At 43.7% G+C, this 16,098-nt stretch overlaps 1 protein-coding gene across 1 annotated transcript; it reads left to right on the forward strand.

Moving 5' to 3' along the window:
- The first annotated feature begins 857 nt into the window (after positions 1-857).
- mccc1 (methylcrotonyl-CoA carboxylase subunit) lies at positions 858-15,986 on the forward strand. Its single transcript, XM_066647372.1, has 19 exons — positions 858-1,127; positions 2,609-2,652; positions 2,765-2,898; positions 4,069-4,164; positions 4,448-4,569; positions 5,174-5,321; positions 5,510-5,631; positions 6,439-6,550; positions 6,808-6,889; positions 8,693-8,820; positions 9,311-9,494; positions 9,675-9,784; positions 10,621-10,837; positions 10,923-11,009; positions 11,929-11,978; positions 12,355-12,492; positions 12,611-12,718; positions 13,331-13,402; positions 14,107-15,986. Exons 1-19 carry the CDS (start codon positions 1,075-1,077, stop codon positions 14,236-14,238), a joined length of 2,139 nt encoding a protein of 712 aa, XP_066503469.1. The 5' UTR covers positions 858-1,074; the 3' UTR covers positions 14,239-15,986.
- The last annotated feature ends 112 nt before the right edge of the window (positions 15,987-16,098 follow it).

Genomic DNA, 16,098 nt, shown 5'->3' on the forward strand with positions numbered 1-16,098 from the left:
TTTATATTTAAGTTTCTTGTTTGAGCTTGTATTAACTTGAATTAAAATATGGAAATACATTGATGTGAACGGTGTCCTTTATTTTTTGTTTATTTCCACTGAGGTTCTTTCTTTTTCAACCTTAAAAACAAAGTGATTCAAAGTAATGCTATAAAAACACAATTGTAAAATACTGCACAATGCTTTTATTAAAGGTGAGTGGTAAATTAATGTAAAGTTTGGATTCCACAGGCGAAATGATTTCACTTATAAGTGAAAATGAATCAACACAACCTTAAACACGGCTTGGTTCTGACGTATTAGCCATTAGCATATTAGACATTGGATTTCTAGAAATGTATCAGTGCTATATTTGATTTTACTCAACTTTGTTCCACAGAATAATATAGTTTTGTATGTTTTTATCATGTAAACCTTATCTTACTTTAAACGTGTAATAAAACGTATTTTTTTTCTCTACATAAAGGTTCCTTCAGTTTTTTCCTCTATCTTTCTAAGCCAGCAGATTTATTATAAATACACCGACAAACCGACAAATAAAAAATAAAGTTGTTAAATCATCTCCTGTTTATTTTTTGAGACATTAATAAACATAATAAAATAAGAAAATAAATTTGAAAAATGTTGAAAATAAATATTTAACAATTACATTACATTGTTAAATATTTATTTTCAACATTTTTCAAATTTATTTTATTATTTTGTTATGCTTAATAATTATTATTTTCATTCATTTTTCATTATATTATGTTTCATTTTTTAAAAGTTAATAATAATTTTAAAAAATGTCGCGGCACGCCTCCGCGTTCTTTGTTCTGATAGGTTAAAATGAACTACGGGTCTCCGCGAGGCTCAGTTGACGTAGCCTTATGGCTAATAGTCGCTACGGTTTGGTTACATTTGTAATGATATTTAAACCCTGTCCGATTAAACAAGAGTCTGTGTGAGGAGCGCTTCATACCCGAATTCACTAATAAATAAAGAGCAGTGGATGTGTAAAATATTTTAACTGTGATAAATGTTTTTAGACGCTTAATTTAAACCGGAGCTTTAGCTTTAGCTTAGCGTCTGAAGATGGCAGCTGTCCTGAAAGCACAGATGAGTCTGAGACTCAGAGCTCAGCTGCAGTGAGTCTTTACTCTTATTTCTCTCTGTTTTCACTCATTTGATTCTGTTTGGGGGATTTATTTAATTCACTGGAGTTTACCGGCCTCTGCCAGGGCGTGTTTAATGTGTAACAGCTCCTAAATTCAGAGAAAAATTGGCAGAAAGTGACAGAAATTTCCTTAATTCCTGCAACAAAATATATATAAAAATAAATATATACCCGGAAACGGGTCCAGTTAATTTTGCAGTGTTTTGCTGCTGTAAATGTGTTTGGATAATCACCAAAATGCTTTAGACAACTTGCAGCCGGTGTCATCTGCACTAAGCTACAAGGTTAAACACACACTCCCCAGGCTTGAGTCAGCGGGCAGTTTCATTTATAAAGTTATATTCGTCAGATCAACCAGAGACTCAACAGCTCAAGCACTTAACACCGGGATTCGAGCGTTAGTGTTTAGTCATTGGAGCCTCTAGGGCTGTGTCCTCTGAGGATTGTGGTGTCATTTAGTCCTTGACATTTACAAACGAAATGTCATTATTTATTCAATATTTAAACCATTTCAGTGATTTGTTTTCTTTCTTTTTACAAGTTCTTTTGCTGTAAATCGGCTGAGTGTTTAACATACAATCACACACACGTTTTTTTTTTTTTTGTGTTTTTTTGTTTGTGTTTTTTTGTTTGTGTTTTTTTGTTTGTGTTTTTTTGTGGTTTGTTTGTTTTTTGTTTGTTGTTTTTTGTTTGTGTTTTTTGTTTGTGTTTTTTTGTTTGTGTTTTTTTGTTTGTGTTTTTTTGTGGTTTGTTTGTTTTTTGTTTGTTTTTTGTTTGTGGTTTTTTGTTTGTGGTTTTTTTGTTTGTTTGTTTTTTGTTTGTTTGTGGTTTTTTTTGGTTTGTTTGTTTTTTGTTTGTGGTTTGTTTGTTTTTGTTTTTTTTTGTTTTTTTTGTTTGGAGGCGTTGTCAATAAGAGAAAGCCTTAAAGGGAAATTCTGCCGACTTTTTCTTTTGGTGTGAAGGGCTTGAATGTAGAGAAGTGTATCATTGACTCGTTTATTTGCCGTGGTCTTAAATGGAATTCCAACAAAGAGCCAGCGTTTTATTCCCTCTCCACCACCACCACCACCACCCGTGACCTCCACCTGTTTCTGGAGTGAAAGGGTGGAAAGTCTGGTTCCATTCAACACCACTGTCCTCTGCTCTGACTCCATCCATTTCTTTAAAACCACAACCTTCTTCACTCTTTTGTTTACAGCCAGAGAAGTGTAAGGCGAGTTTGAAAAGTTGGTGGAATTGCCCTTCAAGGTGCCAGTTCATGGAGTGATAACTAGTCGAGTTAGAAAGCTTTGCAATCATTTGAATTTAGCTCACATTGATGGTATCTTGACCCCTATTTGACCTCAGTGAGCACCGTGTGTTGACCGTGGAGCTTCTTACATTTGTCTGTTTTCAAAATCCGTGTCATTTCAAATGACAAAGTCCTTGATCTCTGTTTTCTCTTCACCACAGGAAACTCATAGGCCCCAAAGGATGTGTAAGGCATGTCTCGGAGGGTGAGTGAGGAGTCGTTGCTGAGTCAGGCTCAATGCTGTTAAATGTTTATGAATAAAACAGCAGCTTTCCTTCGCTCCTGTGATGAATGCGGTGGGTGTTTGGTGTCCACAGGGAGGATAGAGAAGGTGCTGATAGCGAACAGAGGAGAGATAGCATGCAGAGTGATGCGCACAGCCCGGAAGCTGGGGGTCCGGTCCGTGGCGGTGTACAGTGATGCTGACAGAGCTGCCATGCATGTGGCCATGGTGAGGAAAACAGACGTTTGTGGTGTTTTAAAGTGTTACTGTGTTAACAGTTTCTATCAACAAGCTGCAAAGTGTCTGTGAAAAAGGGCACAACACATAACGCTCTCTAGACACTGACCGTCTGCTGATAACAGAGTCTCTCTCTTTGTTTTTCTGCTTCGACTCTGTGGAGCTCAGCTCTGTGTTTTATTCGGTTCAGCACAACGTTTAAAAACATCTCCTTAGCTTTCACCAGAATATATTTTTAAGGTTTTTATTAGAAACATTTCCCAAAATTAATATTAAATCATATCTTTGAAGAACTTTGAGCCGGTTTCTATCTAAAAGTAGGCCCTGAAATAGTTATTATTATTATTATTATTATTATTATTAATATTATTATTACTCAGTCATCATTCGTCAATTAACCCTAAACACTCATCTGTTCAGATTTACAGTCGGTGAAGTTAGTTGCATAATAAAGGTCCCCTAGTGCCTTTTAAAGGTTGTTAGATAAATACAGACGTGAATATACAATTAGTCCCCACCTCTATCTCCACCCACCCCTCACCTGCCCTATCCCTGAGTTCACGGGATTGGTTCCTGAGGTTTGTGAGGTATGAAACCCAGTCTGTCTGAATTTTGGAGAGCTTCCAAGTGGAAAAGCTCAGCCCCATGGGCCTCACCAGCTGTTCACTCAGGATAGGTGTCCTACAACATCAACAGCTAGTGTTGAAAAAGGATTTAAAAAAAAAAAAAAAAAAAACCCAAATAAATAAGCTCTGGACTTAATTCTTCTCCTTGTTCTTCTTCTTCTTCTTCTTGTTCTTCTTCTCCTTCTTGTTCTTCTTCTTGTTCTTGTTCTTCTTCTTGTTCTTCTTCTCCTCCTTCTTGTTCTTCTTCTCCTCCTCCTCCTCCTTCTTGTTCTTCTTCTCCTCCTCCTCCTTCTTCTTGTTCTTCTTCTTCTTCTCCTCCTCCTTCTTGTTCTTCTTCTTCTTCTCCTCCTCCTTCTTCTTCTTCTTCTCCTCCTCCTTCTTCTTCTTCTCCTCCTCCTTCTTCTTCTTCTTCTTCTTCTTCTCCTCCTCCTTCTTCTTCTTCTTCTTCTCCTCCTCCTTCTTCTTCTTCGTCTCCTTCTTCTTCTCCTTCTCCTCCTTCTTCTCCTACTTCTACTCCTCCTCCTTCTTCTTCTAGGCAGATGAAGCCTATCACATCGGAGCAGCTCCTTCACAGCAGAGTTACCTGTGTATGGAGAAAGTTCTTGAAGTCGCCAAGAAGTCCTCTGCTCAGGTACAGAGTCCTAGTCCTCTGACTCGTTACAGTAGCTCCACTCTTCACTGCGGGAGTGATTGGGTTTTCACAAAACCACAATTAATGTGATTCACCAAACCAGGTTGAACTTCTGTATTAAAAGAATGAACAGCAAACGCTGTATAAAAGTACACACAGGTTTTGTGTCAATGATTCATTTGGTATTTAGTCTGGTACAAATTTTTGAAACATAAGAAAAGAGCAAAACACCACAGAATATTTAACAGATATCAGCCAAACGTTCCTTATTTTTTGGGTAAAGGCTGTCCATCCCGGATACGGGTTCCTCTCGGAGAACACAGAGTTCGCGGAGCTCTGTAAACAGGAAGGCATCATCTTCATTGGCCCTCCTTCCTCAGCGATTCGAGACATGGGCATCAAGAGGTGAGCAACAGAGACTTCTCACTCCTTTTACTTAATATCTCAGCAGACCTTCATGTTACTGGAACCGAATCCTCAGCCAGAACAAGACCCAAATTCAGTTCACCCGAAACTTCTAAACGAAAAGGATTACAATAAACCAAGCATATGCTCAGACACCTGGTCTTTAAATGGAGCTGCAGTTCAGTTCTGGAGCTTGTGTTTCTTAAATAGTGCAGTCGTTACTGGTGTCTGCGCTTCTTGCTCCACTTTAAACGGTGCAGGGGTTACGTTCTTTTGCCGAAACATTGAATTAGATTTTCCTGTTCCACCTTAAATATTGCAGCAGTTAATTTCTGATGTATACACTTCTTAACAGAATACTCCAGTCCACCTTAAATGGGGCAGCAGTTCTATTGAGTCACCACTTGAAGGCCAATTCTACCATGTTTTTGTTTGGAGAGATTTACAGATGCTGGAATTTCTGTGAATCCTGTCTTTTCTCTCTCTCTCTCCTCTTTTTCTCTCTCCTCTCTCTCTTCTTTCTCTCTCCTCTCTCTTTTTCTCTCTCTCTCTCCTTCTCTCTCTCTCTCTCTCTCTCTCTCTCTCTCTCTCTCTCTCTCTCCAGCACATCCAAACACATCATGTCTGCTGCCGGAGTGCCCATCATCGAGGGTTACCACGGAGAGGACCAGTCAGACGAGAGGCTCCAGACTGAAGCTGCTAGGATTGGGTATCCGGTGATGATCAAAGCCGTACGAGGAGGAGGTGGAAAGGTGAGAAAGGTTGAGGGCTCTGGAGTGAAACCTTGTAGACTCAAAGATGTAGAACCAACATGATTTTGTTTGCTGGAATATTGGGCTGATTCCATTGGCAGCGTTAGCTGTAGTCAGACCGCGTTATTAACGTGATTATTATATTTAAGTGTGATATGATGAAGCGTGGTCGGTATTTTCTCACACAGGGAATGCGCATCGCTCGCTCTGAAGCGGAGTTTCACGAGCAGCTGGAGTCGGCACGAAGAGAAGCTCGAAAATCCTTTAACGACGACGTCATGCTCGTGGAGAAGTTCGTGGAGAACCCGAGGTGAGGTCAGGAGTGCGTGAACTTTTCCTGATGCAACAAACCTGTGTTTTAAGACGTAATTTAGCCGAGGAACTACACTAAAAACAACTCATAATGCTCCAAATACACTCAGACAAAGCTTCTCAACGGACCTTAGTACAGCGGTTACCTTTGGGCGAGTGGACGAAGCCGATTCAGAACTGAGGCACGGCACTGAGTAAAACTGATATGGAACTGTGAAGTTTGATTAAATTGATTCATTCTGAAAGGAGGGATGTTTAATTCTAATTCTAATTACAGTAAACTCAAACATTGTGAAACACTGCCCCTGGTGGTAAACGTTGGCACCGCACCCCAGCTTCACATTGACATCCAGTGCGTCTTGATTATTTGTAAAGATAATGGATCTAAGGAGATATGAAAAAAATGACAATAACCGCTGATAATTCACTGTCTATAAAGGTGTATATAAGTAAAATAAAGGCTGTATTTCCCGTGAAGGTAAAGGTAACATACACCTGTTCCTCCCCACGGCCACTTTCCCCTTCACACTTTAGACACGTCACGTTTCTGCAGAAATAAGTCGGATTTTAAAGAAATAAAGCAGACAACACCCCGAGGCCAGAAATGTAGAGCCGTGTTAAAAGGTGTGTACGGTGGTGTGTAAACGCTCCTGTTCAGTGTGTGTTCTGCAGGGATTTCCTGAGATTGCAGGAGGAACTGTTAGCTCTATATTGTGAAATTGGTCTGTAATGCTTCCTGTAGAACTGTACCTCTCTGCTCTCCGCTGGTGACGGTGTAGTGTCTAACGGTGGCGCTGTTGTTCAGGCACGTGGAGGTGCAGGTGTTTGGGGACCAGCACGGTAACGCGGTGTATCTGTTTGAGAGAGACTGCAGTGTTCAGAGGAGGCATCAGAAGATCATCGAGGAGGCTCCAGGGGTGAGATGTTATGAGCAGTTCCCACACCCTCACGCTGCCCTCACTGTGTTCTGTGTGTCCTGTTATTGATTGTAAAGGTTATAGAAGTGTTATGAATATTTATTTTTATTATTATTCTGATTATATCCCTTTTATAATCATTTCTGATTGTGTTTGACTCCGTGGTTATTTTACCACAAGCTTTAAACATAAAGCTGAGTTGGAGGTCTGTTGTGGTGTGCTGGTCTTTTCTTTACTAATGTTCCGTGTGACTGCAGCCGGGGATTAGTCCTGAAGTGAGACGTAAACTGGGAGAAGCTGCAGTCCGAGCGGCTAAAGCTGTCAACTATGTGGGAGCAGGTAAGAGTCTGTGAGTTAGTCTGTCCTCCCCAAAGGGAGGTGGATCCAAACACAGTGATGTAATGTAGAGAGGCTCTTATTTCTAAATCATAGATGATCTTAGATGATATTAGGAAACCATCTTAAAACAAACTTCAGCGTCACTGTACTGTACATAATACACAGGAGCAGACATACGTTAATCAGAATAACAAGGTTTTGCTCGTACAAAGATGAGGAGGTGAAGACCTGCCGTGACCACAGCGTTCAGTAGAAACTAGAGCTGGACGATACGGCCACAATTTATATCACGATATATTTCAAAATTTCAGTTTTTATGATTCTGATATCGTGTTTAAAGGCTAAGCACCACTTAATGGCCCTCCATGAATATTCCACATTATTGTAGTTACTGAAAGATATAAGTATGAATTAAAATGAAAACAGCAGCTTAATTTGCTTTAAAACTGACAATTTTATTAAATTGACGGAAAAACCCGAGCTCTCTACGGAAATTCTCGAACGCGACCGTGACGTCACTGGTGGACAACAGCTGAACAACGCCGCGGTAAAACACCGTTATGACTGACTGTTATGACAGTATCTAGCTAAATAACCAACATTATTCATGACAATAGCCTAGCAATAAGCTAAACTCAAATGTAGAGGTACCGTTATTCTTGTAAATGTGATCGAAGTCGAACTCGAATTCATCCGACACTATAAACCTCCGTAATGCAGCTACGTAGCCGAGTATAATCTGAGACACCGAGTTTAGCGAGTCAAGCTAACGTTAACTAACACCAACTAAAACAGGCGAAGTGAGTGTCCTTACCCTGTTCACCTCCATGTTACAGAGGCTCTTGAACACCTTTCGTTGGTGTCCTTACATGCCCATATTGTTGGAAAAGCGCCAGTGAAATGAGCTACAGATAACGGAGTGAGCGGAGGGTCCTTTCCAAAGTGCCCGTTTAAAGTGGACAAATTTAGTCCATTTTCTGGATATTTTGGGATCTTTGGGCCATTTGTTCACAGATGTCCCACTGTACATTGAATGATTGCAGCCAAAAACAACACACCTTTTCCTCATTTTGCATTAAATTAAGTGCAGCTTCTAGAGTTGTTGTCCACCATCTACGTCACAGGCAAGACGCCTATTAGAGTTTCCCAACACCGTTGGGGGGGGGGGGGGGGGTGGGGGGGGAACGGTCTTTTAAACCTTATTCCTTGAATTAGTAAGAAATAACACGTTTTCTGACTCTCAATAAACACAAGTTAGGAACTCAAACTCCACTGTATTTATTTGTTTGACACTTTCATAGAGCTGCTGCTTAGCCTTTAAACTAACTTTAAATTTGAGTGAATGAACTGAAGACAGCGCCCTCTAATGGCCGTCAGTCGGTGTCAGATGCTGTAAATCATTGTTACTGAAACATTTTATACTGTGATTATATGTTGATAATGAATTATCGTCAGCTCCAGTGTGTGTTAAAGTGAGTGTGTTATGACCCCGGTGGGTGAGGTCAACACAGCAGTGCACATGAGTGTGTAACAGTAATATACTGTAGACATGGCGCTGTAGAGAGGAGCTCAGCACAGTTCAGGAAAGTCATTACAGTGAGAAGAAGTCCTCTCACAGGCTGCTAATGTAATGATAATTAAAATCTAGGTCAATTAATGGTGAGAAGAAATTAGCTCCAGATTCTTAACCTTCACTGCAGTAAATGTACTCGGCGTCCGCAGACCCTCGCCTCGACCGAAAACCCCCGAGACGCTGCTAGAATGTTTTTCTGAACTCTTCTAAAGATGGGTCTCTCTCCTCAGGCACCGTAGAGTTTATTATGGACTCACAGCACAACTTCTATTTCATGGAGATGAACACTCGGCTGCAGGTGGAGCACCCGGTCACGGAGATGATCACGGGGACGGACCTGGTGGAGTGGCAGCTGAGGGTGAGGGGCAGGATCTTATTCACTGCTGTACATTTCAGTGTGCCCTCGAAGGCGGGGTCGGGTAGTTACCGCTCGAGTGAACCTTTGATGTATAAATAGGAGCTGCAATTTCACATCTTAAAGGAACCATAGGTAGTATTTTTAACTTTAAAATTACAGCTTTAAAATCATTGTGATGCTCCACTGAGGTGTAACAGAGAGAAGAGGGCGCGTCTGACGCTGCTGCCCCAGGCTCAGCACTGCAGATAATGCGCTATGTAACTTTTTGAGGAAGGTAAAATACAACCCCCACCCTCCCCAGTGGTTTCAGCACAGCTGTGTAAACATGAGTTACACTAGAGGGAGCCAAGGAGCAAAACACCCAGCTCTTACCTAATGTTCCTTTAATATCATGGTGTGATTGGAGGAGGAAACGCTGTAGACTCTACACAGCAGTGTACAGCCTTTATTAGAGTTTATATGTTGACGTTGTTGTTGTTGTGACCCTCAGGTGGCCGCTGGGGAGAAGCTCCCGCTCTCTCAGGAGAAGATCGAACTCAACGGTCACTCGTTTGAGGCTCGAATTTACGCCGAAGACCCAAACACGGACTTCCTGCCCGGAGCCGGTCACCTGCAGCACCTGTCCACGCCGCCGGCCGATGCTCACACCCGCATCGAGACCGGCGTCAGAGAGGGTGAGGACCTTCATGTCTCAGAGAAAACACCGTGAGTGCTCTGGAGACTTCTGTCCAGGGCTGAAGGGTTTGGAGAAACGTCTCACTGCAACTCACTATTGAGAATGATTAACATTGTGAATATTTAATGTGAAAAAGCTGCTGTGTACCTGTGACATCAGTGTAGTGTTTAATATTCAGGAGATGAAGTCTCTGCTCACTACGACCCCATGATTGCGAAGCTGGTGGTGTGGGGAGAGGATCGTTCTGCCGCTCTGAAGAAGCTCCGTTACTGTTTACGCCAGTACAATGTAAGTGCTCCCTCTGCTGGAGAGCGGCTCTCATTACAGCTGCTCAGGAACAGCTCTGAAGGATGGTGAAGGTTTCTCAGACAAGGAACTAAGCCTAGTCCTGAACTACACTGCAGTTTGAATTATTTTATGGAGGATAGAGTCCAGGACTAAGCTTAATCCCTGTGTCCCAGCATCTCCAAAGATCAGCAGCTGCCCTTTGGATTCAGTGTGCGGTGTGTTTTAATGTTTTTGAAAAGCATGGTCCGTGTTTGGATCAGAGAGTGATCTGATTGGACACGAGGGACATTGACATTCACTGATTGCTGTTATAGAGCGGATCAGTACTGAGGCTTTTAACTCTATACGTATCACTCCGCTTTACAGGTGTGTTCCTATATCACACCTCGCGGGGGGGGGGGGTTAAAAGGGGGGCTGTACAGCAGCAGTGTTCAGACGGTGGAGCGGATGCTGCTTAAAGGCTGTTACGTCCCGTAGCAGGGCACAGATTCCACGCCCTTGTGGATCCCAGTGGAAACTCCTCTAAACACCTCCGCTTGCAAAAGCAGTCCTGCAGCAGTAACATAGACCTACACAAAGTGGCAGGTCCAGTTTAAACAACACAAATCATGTGTCATGGCCGTCGTGTAAAAGCAGTATCACACTGGAGGTGGCGCTGGTGCTCAGCATCATCACGGCTGAAGTTACGTTCGGTTCCCGGGCTGTGGACGCGTAGAGCGCCGCCTCTCGGTCGATGTTGTTGACGGATGTTGAAGGATGAGATGGAGCGGGATATTCTTTTTATATTATTTTATATCTTTCTGACTGTAAATAATAATAATCCCCACTGCTCGCAGATTGTCGGACTCAGCACCAACATCGACTTCCTGCTGAATTTATCGGGACATCCTGAATTCGAGGCGGGAAACGTCCACACCAGCTTCATCCCTCAACATCACGAGCAGCTCTTCCCTGCTGCAGCGCCACCTACAGGAGAACAGGCCTGCCAGGCTGCGCTGGGACTAGTGCTCAGAGAGAGGGAGCACACTCAGGAGTTTGTACAACACACAGAGGGTTAGAACACACACACACACACACACACACACACAGAGTGCCACCTAATGTAAACAAATCTAACGGGGATCTGTTTCTGTTGCAGACGTTCACTCTCCGTTCGGTTCTAGCGACGGGAGCCGACTGAACCTGCTCCACTGCAGGAACATGACCCTACAGCTGGGGGAAAACCGTGAGTGTTTATCACACACACACACTCTCTGCTCTGATTCAGACACGTGAGTGTTTACCATACACACAATAATCAGACAACTGCAGGAAATCAGAATGTATTTAAGCTGTTACAGACTATAAACATTGCTGTGAGGATTTGATGGCGAGCGAGATCAGGGAGTGCACCACTCATTCATCGGAAAGAATCGGGATGAGCTCCTCCGCTCACGAATGTTTATATTTCTCTGGTGAATTAATTGTAAGGTCCTTTACACACCTCTGTGTGATGAGCCCAATGTGTGTGAGTCCAGATATGGATTGGCGCTCTGTCCTGGGTGAAACCCCAGTGCCCGATGCAGTCCTCCAGGTGGACGGTCGTTCCTGGTCGAGAGTACGCTGTGTGCGTTTGGCTGCCGCTACTCACCAGTCTGTGTGTGTGGATCGAGTGTTCTGAGCAGTGTGTGGATTGTAAAGCGTCTTTGGGTGTCTAGAAAGGCACTATATAAGTGTAAAGATACCTCTGAACGTAGAGTGCGTTTTACATTAAATTCTGCTGATTTTCTTCTGTCACAGAGGCGCTCTACTGCAGGGTTGAACACACACACTGTACCGCAGTGTAATGACGTTCCTGTGTGTGCTCATGATCCGTTTCTGCTGATTAAAATACACCATCATTTCTCGACATGTCACAGATTTCCAGGAATAGTCTTTTCCTCTGTTTTATAGATGAGCTCCGAGAGGATATTGATCATCCTCAAAGATTTTCATCTGCTGCTTGAGTAGAAGATATCCGTGTGTGTGTGTGTGTGTGTGTGTGTGTGTGTGTGTGTGTGTGTGTGTGTGTGTGTGTGTGTGTGTGTGTGTGTGTGTGTGTGTGTGTGTGTGTGTGTGTGGCGGAAACATTATTAATGAACCCTTTAATGGATTTTTTTTTGCAGAAGTGGCAGTAGCTGTCTCCTACAACTCAGACGGCTCCTACAGCGTGGAGGTATGTGTTAGAAACCTGCGCTAAGCCTCACACAGTCTGCATTTAACTCAAACATTAAGACGCAGTGGGCAGCCACCTCGGAGCCCAGGGAGCTGCTGGGGGTAAGGTGCCATGCACAAGGGCACTTCAGCTGTGGATTTTGAGGGAGGAAAAGGCATTGCTTGTTCACTCCTCCTGCCAGTCGAGGGCATTGAACCAGCAGCCTTCAGGTCTCTCAGACCCTCTTCTCCAACACAGAGACTACAGCTGATGCCACGTGAAATTATAATTTGAAGAAATTGACGGTTCAGGAACTAATTAAAATATATTTTTCGTATTTGCAGCAGTGAATAAATTACTAAAAAATATCATTAGTAAGTGTGTGTGTGTGTGTTAGGTTGGAGGGCAGGTGTTCCACGTCTCAGGTGAGCTGCAGAAAGAGGGCGGAGCTTTGTACCTGAGCTGCCGTGTGAATGGAGTCGTGTCTCGGTCGAAGCTGGTGATCCTCGACAACACGGTCCACCTCTTCTCCATGGTGAGCTTCACTTTACTGAACGTCCTCGCACTCAAACCCACACAGGAACTTTGTGACCCGAGTTAACAGACGTGTTGCTCAACGAGTGTGTTTGTGTTTGACCTCTCCGTCTGTGCAGGAGGGCAGTGCGCAGGTGAATGTGCCTTTACCCAAGTTTCTGGAAGGTGTGAGCAGCGCTGGGGCACAGGATGGCGCGGTGGCACCTATGACTGGCACCATCGAGAAGGTACGGGAACCTCATTCAGTGAAGTCTCAATCACAGAAGGAACACAGTTCTGTTTCTTAATGAAGCGTCTGTGACCTACTTTGGTCCAAACCCCACGAGCCCCACAGCAGTGTTCTCCCCCTGTGTAAACAGCCCCTGTTCAGAACGCCCGCTTTCAGCACCTGTTCCTTTAAATGATAATGAGCCGCTCTCTGTTCACCCCGACCCCGAGCGCACAGCAGTGAGGAGCGAGGAGCAGAAGCTCTGGTTTTTAGCCGTTTTCACTCTGTTCTCTTTCTTCTCCGTTTTTACTCAGTGCTCTTATTTCTCCGCGCTCGTTGTGTCTGTTTTGCTGAGTTTAACCTCGTCTTTGCGCTCTCACATAAACGCGGGTCCAGCGCTGTGATTGGACCGACTCAGACGAGGCCATTCTAAAGTCTCTGCACTTGACGTCAGAAAGCAGGATCAGAACGACTCGTTTTATCCCGTGTTTTCTGACTCAGGCAGCGCACAGAACACTGACTGGGTTCTTGTTTCACAGTGTGTGGGTTGGTGGGCTCCAGATGTACTATGTTCCTTTTAAACCTGTGGGGTCTGTGTTTTTTTTTTTTTTTTCTTCTGTTGCATGTGAAGGTTCTGGTGAAGGCAGGAGACACTGTACAGAAGGGAGATCCCCTCATGGTGATGATTGCCATGAAAATGGAGGTAAGCTCAGATGATTCTCAGTGCTTTTAGTTTGTAATAGTAACGTTTACCTGCAGCGTAGCAGTCATTAGGTCATGACCCCTCAGTTCATCTGAAACCCAAAGTTCTATCTGACTGAAAAGTGGTGATAAACCATTGTTTAAATTAATAACATTCCTGTAAACTGGGTGGTCTCGCAGACCCAGCCCCCCCCAGGTACTGAGGAACTCCTGCAACTCAGGAACTCAAAAGGTGGGCAACTCTGGCAGCCTAGCCCTTAACTGATGGAATGCCTTGGACCCTGCAGAACCCAACTGCACAACCCTGAGGGACCACCATCAACTCTCCAGGGGTGGGATACTAACAGAGTATTCTCCAGAAGTAGACAACTGGTTCTCATCCCGAGACTTCACGTTGGTGTGTTGGGTTCTTCTGGGTGTGACCCATTCCCTCGCTTAAGGGCAAGGCCACCCTGTTCCTGTTGGAGGCTTTTCACTAGAGGGTTCCCAGAGTTTCAATAATGCCTCCGAGTACAGGGGGCTGGGTTTGTGGTAACGTAAGCAGACTAGTCGTAGCCCTCCGGTGACATGCTGGTGTTTTGTGTTCTCCACGTATCGTTGCTATTACTGTGTTTCAAATCCAGTCTCTGAAAGAAAAGTGTTCCACTGTTGTTTGCAGCTCTTCAAACGAGTGAAGTGTGTTCCCTTTCATTAACGTTTCTGCAGCACACGATCCGAGCGCCTAAAGCTGGAGTGATAAAGAAGGTTCTGTTCAGAGAAGGATCGCAGGCCAATCGGCACGCGCCGCTGGTGCAGCTGGAGGCGGAGTCTGAGCCGGAGGCGGAACCACAGTCCTGAGGCCAGAGGCGACCTGAACGTGTCTCAGGAGGACGTCGTGAACGGTTCTTCTCTAAAACATCTGAAGTGTTTATTAGTGGAGTCAGCCGTTCACACATTTCCTTAATTTGACCCTCCATACTTTCTGTAGTTGTTTAAAGCTCCTCAAAGGCAGCGTCTTATTCAGATCTGCTGCTCCACCTTAAATGGTGCAGATGTTATGACATGCACAAACAGAACATGGCACCGTTTTTAAGGTGGACCGGTAAATATGAAAAAATAAGACGCTGACAAGAGACAAGCCTTGTTCCCCAGACTGTCCACTAGGAAGAGACATGGGGTACGATGCTATTGGACAGTCCTCAACTCTGAGTTTGTTTTGTAGCAAGCAAACATTCACAAAGTAGGGTTTTTCAATTTAAACTGACAACTTAAGCCTCAACTGCAGTGTGTTCTTTTAGAAAAGAGCCGAGGCACAGTTATAGTGGACAGTCCTCTACTCTGGGCTTAAGTTAACTCCTGAACCCAGCACTTCTCATTTAGTCAGATAGTTTAAACTCAAAGTCCAGTGGGCTTAAGTTACCTGGGTAACCAGCATCAACCAATCAAACCCTAGGAACATTACCTTTAACCTGATAGTTAAAGATCCCTTGGATGTAGGTTCCTCAGTTCTGTTCTAGATAGAGTGAGTAGGTGGGTGTGCTGTTTCTATGGGGTTCTATGTGGGTTCCTTTTATCTGTAAAGTTTCTATTGTATTTTCTTTCCTTCAGTTTCACTCGTCTTGTGCCTTTAAAACTTACCACAGTGGAAAAATGATGGGCTGTGTTTTTGGGATTCGACTGGATAAAGCCAGAGCAGGGGTTTGCTGTGATTAAAAACCTTTCAAAAAGTATGAGGTTCATCTCCTCCGCTCAGAGTGTGAATAAAGACCACAGAGGTTAATGAATCTATAATTACTGACGGAAACAGACCATTATCAGCCTCTAAAGCTGTGTTCGGAGGGGATTAAAAGTCTACAGGGTCCTGGAGTGATGACTTATTTTAGAGGAGTTCCTCTGTGATTTTATTTCCGTCCAGGTAAGCAGTGTTTGTGTCTGTCTCTCCTCCGCTGAGAAATTCACAAAACTCCATTTATACAAACCTCAGGTTGAAAGCATAGATTGTAGACTGTATTTTCCTAGGGCATGGATCCACTAGAGACCCTCTGGAATGGGTGCTTAAGGGTGCACAGACGCAATTTAGTGTGTAGATACTGAGTTACTCATTTACTGGGTCTGGACGGTAAATTGTCCGCTTCAAGCCCAGCCTGGGATCGAATTATCCACAGAAAAAAGAAACTCAAACCAGGAGAAGCCTGACCTTCCTCATTAGAACACTGGAGGCATCAGTGTGAGTTCTGTAAATATCTAAAATCAACACAACTCACTAGAACCGGACGTGTCGCGCAGTGATTTTAGTGCCGTCTGGATACAGGATTTATGTCCTGGACAATGCTTTATTGCGGTCATCCCCCACTCCCAGCAGGCTGAAGTCTCTCGGTCCAAGAAGGTCTCACTCTCACAAAAACACAAGAAATAAATCACAAAGTCAGTTAATTTTGTAAAAAAACTGGTTTATTCTGTAAATAGAATTCTCATAAACATCAGCAACACGTTCAGTGTCCGGAGCACGGTTACAGTAACACGTCTGGTTCTGTTCAAACAGATGGAAATAAAACACAAAGATGAACTGACATCACGACTGGGCCGAACGCCGCGGCTCCAGAGAGAGAGGCTTATTATTGCTAATGCTTGAGGAACAGGGTTCCACCTTCTTTTATAGTTCCCTTTAGGCTCTAGATAGTAACCAGGTGAGAGACGGAGTCCCAAGCATTAGATCAG

Source organism: Hoplias malabaricus, chromosome 16, assembly GCF_029633855.1.
Source record: "Hoplias malabaricus isolate fHopMal1 chromosome 16, fHopMal1.hap1, whole genome shotgun sequence".
In the NCBI taxonomy this organism is placed as follows: domain Eukaryota; kingdom Metazoa; phylum Chordata; class Actinopteri; order Characiformes; family Erythrinidae; genus Hoplias; species Hoplias malabaricus.

Excerpts from the sequence above, each read along its gene's own strand:
- mccc1 (XM_066647372.1), top strand. The coding sequence starts at position 1,075 with ATGGCAGCTGTCCTGAAAGCACAGATGAGTCTGAGACTCAGAGCTCAG. Across the intron at positions 4,570-5,173 it reads CGAGACATGGGCATCAAGAG|CACATCCAAACACATCATGT; the intron begins GTGAGCAACAGA and ends CTCTCTCTCCAG. Across the intron at positions 11,010-11,928 it reads CCTACAGCTGGGGGAAAACC|AAGTGGCAGTAGCTGTCTCC; the intron begins GTGAGTGTTTAT and ends TTTTTTTTGCAG.